This window comes from Lampetra fluviatilis, unplaced genomic scaffold, assembly GCF_964198595.1.
Source record: "Lampetra fluviatilis unplaced genomic scaffold, kcLamFluv1.1 SCAFFOLD_1324, whole genome shotgun sequence".
Lineage (NCBI taxonomy): Eukaryota > Metazoa > Chordata > Hyperoartia > Petromyzontiformes > Petromyzontidae > Lampetra > Lampetra fluviatilis.
In genome coordinates, this window is record NW_027620660.1 from 955 (window position 1) to 10,000 (window position 9,046).

The window sequence follows — 9,046 nt, forward strand, 5'->3', positions numbered from 1 at the left end:
CCCACCCACCCACTCACTCACTCACCCACCCACTCACTCACCCACTCACCCAACCACCCACCCACTCACTCACCCACTCACCCACTCACTCACTCACTCACCCACCCCACTCACCCACTCACCCACTCACCCACTCACCCACCCACTCACCCACTCACCCACCCACTCACCCACTCACTCACCCACTCACCCACCCACTCACTCACTCACTCAACCACTCACCCACCCACAGGGCGACTCATTCAGGGAGATGGATGACTCACTCACCTCGTCCCCCATCTGTGGGATGAAGGGCGAGCGGCTGGGCATGGTGGACGTCACCCAGGGTGGAGGCAGCCACTCCTCCACCACCTCCACCACTGACTCCCCCTGCAGCCACAACAACCACAACCACCACAACCACCACAACCACCATCATCACCACTACAACCACAACCACCACTATCATTACAAGCACCATCACCACCACCACTAACCACAACCACCATCACCACCACCACCACCACCACCAACCACAACCACCATCACCACCACCACCAACCACAACCACCATCACCACCACCACCACCACCACCAACCACAACCACCACAACAACCATCACCACCACCACCAACCACAACCACCACAACCACCATCACCACCACCACCAACCACAACCACCACAACCACCATCACCACCACCACCAACCACAACCACCACAACCACCATCACCACCACCACCAACCACAACCACCACAACAACCATCACCACCACCACCAACCACAACCACCACAACCACCATCACCACCACCACCAACCACAACCACCACAACAACCATCACCACCACCAGTGAGTGAGTGAGTGGTTGAGTGAGTGGGTGAGTGTGTGGGTGAGTGAGTGGGTGGGTGAGTGAGTGGGTGAGTGAGTGGGTGGGTGAGTGAGTGGGTGAGTGAGTGGGTGAGTGAGTGGGTGGGTGAGTGAGTGGGTGAGTGAGTGGGTGGGTGAGTGAGTGAGTGGGTGAGTGAGTGGGTGAGTGTGTGGGTGAGTGTGTGGGTGAGTGAGTGGGTGGGTGAGTGAGTGGGTGAGTGAGTGGGTGGGTGAGTGAGTGGGTGAGTGAGTGGGTGAGTGTGTGGGTGAGTGAGTGAGTGGGTGAGTGAGTGGGTGAGTGTGTGGGTGAGTGAGTGAGTGGGTGAGTGAGTGGGTGAGTGTGTGGGGTGAGTGAGTGAGTGGGTGGGTGAGTGGTTGAGTGAGTGGGTGAGTGTGTGGGTGAGTGAGTGGGTGGGTGAGTGGTTGAGTGAGTGGGTGAGTGTGTGGGTGAGTGGGTGAGTGGGTGGGTGAGTGGGTGGGTGGGTGAGTGTGTGGGTGAGTGAGTGAGTGGGTGGGTGAGTGAGTGGGTGGGTGAGTGTGTGGGTGAGTGGGTGAGTGAGTGGGTGAGTGTGTGGGTGAGTGAGTGGGTGGGTGAGTGAGTGGGTGAGTGAGTGGGTGAGTGGGTGGGTGAGTGAGTGGGTGGGTGAGTGAGTGGGTGAGTGAGTGGCTGAGTGTGTGGGTGAGTGAGTGAGTGGGTGGGTGAGTGGTTGAGTGAGTGGGTGAGTGTGTGGGTGAGTGAGTGGGTGGGTGAGTGAGTGGGTGAGTGAGTGGGTGGGTGAGTGAGTGGGTGAGTGAGTGGGTGGGAGTGAGTGAGTGGGTGAGTGAGTGGGTGAGTGAGTGGGTGGGTGAGTGAGTGGGTGAGTGAGTGGGTGGGTGAGTGAGTGGGTGAGTGAGTGGGTGAGTGTGTGGGTGAGTGTGTGGGTGAGTGAGTGGGTGGGTGAGTGAGTGGGTGAGTGAGTGGGTGGGTGAGTGAGTGGGTGAGTGAGTGGGTGAGTGTGTGGGTGAGTGAGTGAGTGGGTGAGTGAGTGGGTGAGTGTGTGGGTGAGTGAGTGAGTGGGTGAGTGAGTGGGTGAGTGTGTGGGTGAGTGAGTGAGTGGGTGGGTGAGTGGTTGAGTGAGTGGGTGAGTGTGTGGGTGAGTGAGTGGGTGGGTGAGTGGTTGAGTGAGTGGGTGAGTGTGTGGGTGAGTGGGTGAGTGGGTGGGTGAGTGGGTGGGTGGGTGAGTGTGTGGGTGAGTGAGTGAGTGGGTGGGTGAGTGAGTGGGTGGGTGAGTGTGTGGGTGAGTGGGTGAGTGAGTGGGTGAGTGTGTGGGTGAGTGAGTGGGTGGGTGAGTGAGTGGGTGAGTGAGTGGGTGAGTGGGTGGGTGAGTGAGTGGGTGGGTGAGTGAGTGGGTGAGTGAGTGGCTGAGTGTGTGGGTGAGTGAGTGAGTGGGTGGGTGAGTGGTTGAGTGAGTGGGTGAGTGTGTGGGTGAGTGAGTGGGTGGGTGAGTGGTTGAGTGAGTGGGTGAGTGTGTGGGTGAGTGAGTGGGTGGGTGAGTGAGTGGGTGAGTGAGTGGGTGAGTGTGTGGGTGAGTGAGTGGGTGGGTGAGTGGTTGAGTGAGTGGGTGAGTGTGTGTGTGGGTGAGTGAGTGGGTGGGTGAGTGGTTGAGTGAGTGGGTGAGTGTGTGGGTGAGTGTGTGGGTGGGTGAGTGGGTGAGTGTGTGGGTGACTGAGTGGGTGGGTGAGTGAGTGGGTGAGTGAGTGGGTGAGTGTGTGGGTGAGTGAGTGAGTGGGTGGGTGAGTGGTTGAGTGGGTGAGTGTGTGGGTGAGTGAGTGGGTGGGTGAGTGGTTGAGTGAGTGGGTGAGTGTGTGGGTGAGTGAGTGGGTGGGTGAGTGGTTGAGTGAGTGGGTGAGTGTGTGGGTGAGTGAGTGGGTGGGTGAGTGAGTGGGTGAGTGAGTGGGTGAGTGTGTGGGTGAGTGAGTGGGTGGGTGAGTGAGTGGGTGAGTGAGTGGGTGAGTGTGTGGGTGAGTGAGTGAGTGGGTGGGTGAGTGGTTGAGTGAGTGGGTGAGTGTGTGGGTGAGTGTGGGTGGGTGAGTGGTTGAGTGAGTGGGTGAGTGTGTGGGTGAGTGAGTGGGTGGGTGAGTGGTTGAGTGAGTGGGTGAGTGTGTGGGTGAGTGAGTGGGTGGGTGAGTGAGTGGGTGAGTGAGTGGGTGAGTGTGTGGGTGAGTGAGTGGGTGGGTGAGTGGTTGAGTGAGTGGGTGAGTGTGTGTGTGGGTGAGTGAGTGGGTGGGTGAGTGGTTGAGTGAGTGGGTGAGTGTGTGGGTGAGTGTGTGGGTGGGTGAGTGGTTGAGTGAGTGGGTGAGTGTGTGGGTGAGTGAGTGGGTGGGTGAGTGAGTGGGTGAGTGAGTGGGTGAGTGGGTGAGTGTGTGGGTGAGTGAGTGAGTGAGTGGGTGGGTGAGTGGTTGAGTGGGTGAGTGTGTGGGTGAGTGAGTGGGTGGGTGAGTGAGTGAGTGGTGAGTGGGTGAGTGTGTGGGTGAGTGAGTGGTGGTGGGTGGGTGAGTGGTGAGTGGGTGAGTGTGTGGGTGAGTGAGTGGGTGAGTGAGTGGGTGAGTGAGTGGGTGAGTGTGTGGATGAGTGAGTGGGTGAGTGAGTGGGTGAGTGTGTGGGTGAGTGAGTGGGTGGGTGAGTGAGTGGGTGAGTGAGTGGGTGAGTGTGTGGGTGAGTGAGTGGGTGGGTGAGTGAGTGGGTGAGTGAGTGGGTGAGTGTGTGGGTGAGTGAGTGAGTGGGTGGGTGAGTGGTTGAGTGAGTGGGTGAGTGTGTGGGTGAGTGTGTGGGTGGGTGAGTGGTTGAGTGAGTGGGTGAGTGAGTGGGTGGTGAGTGAGTGGGTGGGTGAGTGGTTGAGTGAGTGGGTGAGTGTGTGGGTGAGTGTGTGGGTGGGTGAGTGGTTGAGTGAGTGGGTGAGTGTGTGGGTGAGTGAGTGGGTGGGTGAGTGGTTGAGTGAGTGGGTGAGTGTGTGGGTGGGTGAGTGAGTGGGTGAGTGAGTGGGTGAGTGAGTGGGTGAGTGTGTGGGTGGGTGAGTGAGTGGGTGAGTGAGTGGGTGAGTGAGTGGGTGAGTGAGTGGGTAAGTGTGTGGGTGAGTGAGTGAGTGGGTGGGTGAGTGTGTGGGTGAGTGAGTGAGTGGGTGAGTGAGTGGGTGAGTGAGTGGGTGAGTCACCAAACAGGGTGAGTGAGTGGGTGAGTGAGTGGGTGAGTGTGTGGGTGAGTGAGTGGGTTGGGTGGGTGAGTGAGTGGGTGAGTGAGTGGGTGAGTGTGTGGGTGAGTGAGTGGGTGGGTGAGTGAGTGGGTGAGTGAGTGGGTGAGTGGGTGGGTGAGTGAGTGGGTGGGTGAGTGAGTGGGTGAGTGAGTGGGTGAGTGTGTGGGTGAGTGAGTGGGTGGGTGAGTGGTTGAGTGAGTGGGTGAGTGTGTGGGTGAGTGAGTGGGTGGGTGAGTGGTTGAGTGAGTGGGTGAGTGTGTGGGTGAGTGAGTGGGTGGGTGAGTGAGTGGGTGAGTGAGTGGGTGAGTGTGTGGGTGAGTGAGTGGGTGGGTGAGTGGTTGAGTGAGTGGGTGAGTGTGTGTGTGGGTGAGTGAGTGGGTGGGTGAGTGGTTGAGTGAGTGGGTGAGTGTGTGGGTGAGTGTGTGGGTGGGTGAGTGGTTGAGTGAGTGGGTGAGTGTGTGGGTGAGTGAGTGGGTGGGTGAGTGAGTGGGTGAGTGAGTGGGTGAGTGTGTGGGTGAGTGAGTGAGTGGGTGGGTGAGTGGTTGAGTGGGTGAGTGTGTGGGTGAGTGAGTGGGTGGGTGAGTGGTTGAGTGAGTGGGTGAGTGTGTGGGTGAGTGAGTGGGTGGGTGAGTGGTTGAGTGAGTGGGTGAGTGTGTGGGTGAGTGAGTGGGTGGGTGAGTGAGTGGGTGAGTGAGTGGGTGAGTGTGTGGGTGAGTGAGTGGGTGGGTGAGTGAGTGGGTGAGTGAGTGGGTAAGTGTGTGGGTGAGTGAGTGAGTGGGTGGGTGAGTGGTTGAGTGAGTGGGTGAGTGTGTGGGTGAGTGTGGGTGGGTGAGTGGTTGAGTGAGTGGGTGAGTGTGTGGGTGAGTGAGTGGGTGGGTGAGTGGTTGAGTGAGTGGGTGAGTGTGTGGGTGAGTGAGTGGGTGGGTGAGTGAGTGGGTGAGTGAGTGGGTGAGTGTGTGGGTGAGTGAGTGGGTGGGTGAGTGGTTGAGTGAGTGGGTGAGTGTGTGGGTGGGTGAGTGAGTGGGTGAGTGAGTGGGTGAGTGAGTGGGTGAGTGTGTGGGTGGGTGAGTGAGTGGGTGAGTGAGTGGGTGAGTGAGTGGGTGGGTGAGTGGTTGAGTGAGTGGGTGAGTGTGTGGGTGAGTGAGTGGGTGAGTGAGTGGGTGAGTGAGTGGGTGAGTCACCAAACAGGGTGAGTGAGTGGGTGAGTGAGTGGGTGAGTGTGTGGGTGAGTGAGTGAGTTGGTGAGTGTGTGGGTGAGTGAGTGGGTGGGTGAGTGGTTGAGTGAGTGGGTGAGTGTGTGGGTGAGTGAGTGGGTGAGTGAGTGGGTGAGTGAGTGGGTGAGTGTGTGAGTGGGTGAGTCACCAAACAGGGTGAGTGAGTGGGTGAGTGAGTGGGTGAGTGTGTGGGTGGGTGAGTGAGTGGGTGAGTGAGTGGGTGGGTGAGTGGTTGAGTGAGTGAGTGGTTGAGTGAGTGGTTGAGTGAGCGAGTGAGTGGTTAAGAGAGTGAGTGAGTGTGTGGTTGAGTGAGTGGGTGAGTGTGTGGGTAAGTGAATGTGTGGTTGAGTGAGTGAGTGTGTGGTTGAGTGAGTGAGTGGTGAGTGAGTGAGTGAGTGGGTGAGTGAGTGAGTGGTTGAGTGAGTGAGTGGTTGAGTGAGTGGTTGAGTGAGTGAGTGGGTGAGTGAGTGAGTGGTTGAGTGAGTGAGTGAGTGAGTGGGTGAGTGAGTGAGTGGTTGAGTGAGTGAGTGGTTGAGTGAGTGAGTGGTTGAGTGAGTGAGTGGTTGAGTGAGTGGTTGAGTGAGTGAGTGGGAGAGTGAGTGGTTGAGTGAGTGAGTGGGCGAGTGAGTGGTTGAGTGAGTGAGTGGGCGAGTGAGTGGTTGAGTGAGTGAGTGGTTGAGTGAGTGGTTGAGTGAGTGAGTGGGCGAGTGAGTGGTTGAGTGAGTGAGTGGTTGAGTGAGTGGTTGAGTGAGTGAGTGGTTGAGTGAGTGGTTGAGTGAGTGAGTGGGCGAGTGAGTGGTTGAGTGAGTGAGTGGGCGAGTGAGTGGTTGAGTGAGTGAGTGGGCGAGTGAGTGGTTGAGTGAGTGAGTGGTTGAGTGAGTGGTTGAGTGAGTGAGTGGGCGAGTGAGTGGTTGAGTGAGTGAGTGGGCGAGTGAGTGGTTGAGTGAGTGAGTGGTTGAGTGAGTGGTTGAGTGAGTGAGTGGGCGAGTGAGTGGTTGAGTGAGTGAGTGGGCGAGTGAGTGGTTGAGTGAGTGAGTGGGCGAGTGAGTGGTTGAGTGGGTGAGCGTCTCCATCTCTCTCACCCTGGGTCTCCTCTCCTTGCGTTTGCTGCCACCACCACCTCCACCATTGTCCACCCTCCCTCCCCTCCTCCTCCTGTGTCGGCGCGTCCTCCCGACCCCTCCATTGTGAAGTCGCCCACCCTCCCCCGGACGACTCACGCTGGGCGGTGGACTACCGCGGGGTCGACCACCAGATGGTCGACTATCCAATGGTCGACCACCAGACGGCCGGCCGCCGTGGGGTCGACCGTGAGAGGGTGGAGCGCCACGTGGTGGACTGTCGAGGGGTGGACGCGCGGGGCGAGCGGCAGCGTGCCGGTGAGTCGCCCGGTGCTGCTGGTGGTGTTGTCCACCCCGGCACGGAGTTGTCCACCTCGGGGGCTCCAGGTGGTGGCCGGGGCTCAGCGTCCAATCGGAGAACTCGGTGGACGAGCAGCTGCTAGAGTCAATCACCACCACCACATAGTCCACCACCACCACCACCACACAGAGACCACCACCACATAGTCCACCACCACCACCACATAGTCCACCACCACCACCACATAGTCCACCACCACCACATAGTCCACCACCACCACCACCACACAGAGACCACCACCACATAGTCCACCACCACCACCACATAGTCCACCACCACCACATAGTCCACCACCACCACCACATAGTCCACCACCACCACCACACAGACACCACCACCACATAGTCCACCACCACATAGTCCACCACCACCACCACCACACAGAGACCACCACCACATAGTCCACCACCACCACCACATAGTCCACCACCACCACCACATAGTCCACCACCACCACATAGTCCACCACCACCACCACCACACAGAGACCACCACCACATAGTCCACCACCACCACATAGTCCACCACCACCACATAGTCCACCACCACCACCACATAGTCCACCACCACCACCACACAGACACCACCACCACATAGTCCACCACCACATAGTCCACCACCACCACCACCACCACACAGAGACCACCACCACATAGTCCACCACCACCACCACATAGTCCACCACCACCACCACATAGTCCACCACCACCACCACATAGTCCACCACCACCACCACCACACAGAGACCACCACCACATAGTCCACCACCACCACCACATAGTCCACCACCACCACATAGTCCACCACCACCACCACATAGTCCACCACCACCACCACACAGACACCACCACCACATAGTCCACCACCACATAGTCCACCACCACCACCACACAGACACCACCACCACACAGACACCACCACCACATAGTCCACCACCACCACCACATAGTCCACCACCACCACATAGTCCACCACCACCACACAGTCCACCACCACCACATAGTCCACCACCACCACATAGTTCACCACCACCACCACATAGTCCACCACCACCACCACACAGACACCACCACCACACAGTCCACCACCACCACATAGTCCACCACCACCACCACACAACCACCACCACATAGTCCACCACCACCACATAGTCCACCACCACCACCACATAGTCCACCACCACCACCACCACACAGAGACCACCACACATAGTCCACCACCACCACCACATAGTCCACCACCACCACCACACAGACACCACCACCACATAGTCCACCACCACCACCACATAGTCCACCACCACCACCACATAGTCCACCACCACCACACAGTCCACCACCACCACATAGTCCACCACCACCACCACGTCCACCACCACCACCACATAGTCCACCACCACCACACAGACACCACCACCACACAGTCCACCACCACCACCACATAGTCCACCACCACCACACAGACACCACCACCACATAGTCCACCACCACCACCACACAGACACCACCACCACATAGTCCACCACCACCACATAGTCCACCACCACCACATAGTCCACCACCACCACATAGTCCACCACCACCACCACACAGACACCACCGCCACATAGTCCACCACCACCACCACATAGTCCACCACCACATAGTCCACCACCACCACCACATAGTCCACCACCACACAGACACCACCACCACACAGTCCACCACCACCACATAGTCCACCACCACCACATAGTCCACCACCACCACACAGACACCACCACCACATAGCCCACCACCACCACCACATAGTCCACCACCACCACCACCACACAGACACCACCACCACATAGTCCACCACCACCACACAGTCCACCACCACACATAGTCCACCACCACATAGTCCACCACCACCACACAGACACCACCACCACATAGTCCACCACCACATAGTCCACCACCACCACCACACAGACACCACCACCACCACACATAGACCACCACCACCACTACCACCACATAGACCACCACCACCACTACCACCACACAGACACCACCACCATCACCACCACAGAGTTGTCCACCACCACCACCACCACCACCACACATAGTCCACCACCAGCAGCCGCAGGGCTTACGAGGTGGACGCTCCATCGCTGCTCCTCCAACCCTCCTCCACCTCCTCCTCCTCCTCCTCGCTGGATGAGCTCAGATCTCCAGACTCCTACACAACAACAACATCAACAACATCAACATCAACATCAACATCAACAACAACATCAACAACAACATCAACATCATCAACATCAACAACATCAACAACAACATCAACATCATCAACATCAACAACAT

General features: G+C 58.2%; 1 protein-coding gene across 1 annotated transcript in view; it reads right to left on the reverse strand.

Moving 5' to 3' along the window:
• Window positions 1-267: 267 nt before the first annotated feature.
• The window catches only part of LOC144954208 (uncharacterized), a gene marked incomplete at its 3' end in the record, with an annotated part of 18,125 nt that continues 9,346 nt past the window's right edge, over window positions 268-9,046 (reverse strand). The window contains exons 5-7 of the mRNA XM_078884762.1: window positions 8,833-8,918; window positions 6,377-6,791; window positions 268-369 (exon numbers count right to left, since the gene is read on the reverse strand). Of these exons, the coding sequence (XP_078740888.1) occupies window positions 268-369; window positions 6,377-6,791; window positions 8,833-8,918 (603 nt within the window). The remainder of the gene's footprint in view (window positions 370-6,376; window positions 6,792-8,832; window positions 8,919-9,046) is intronic.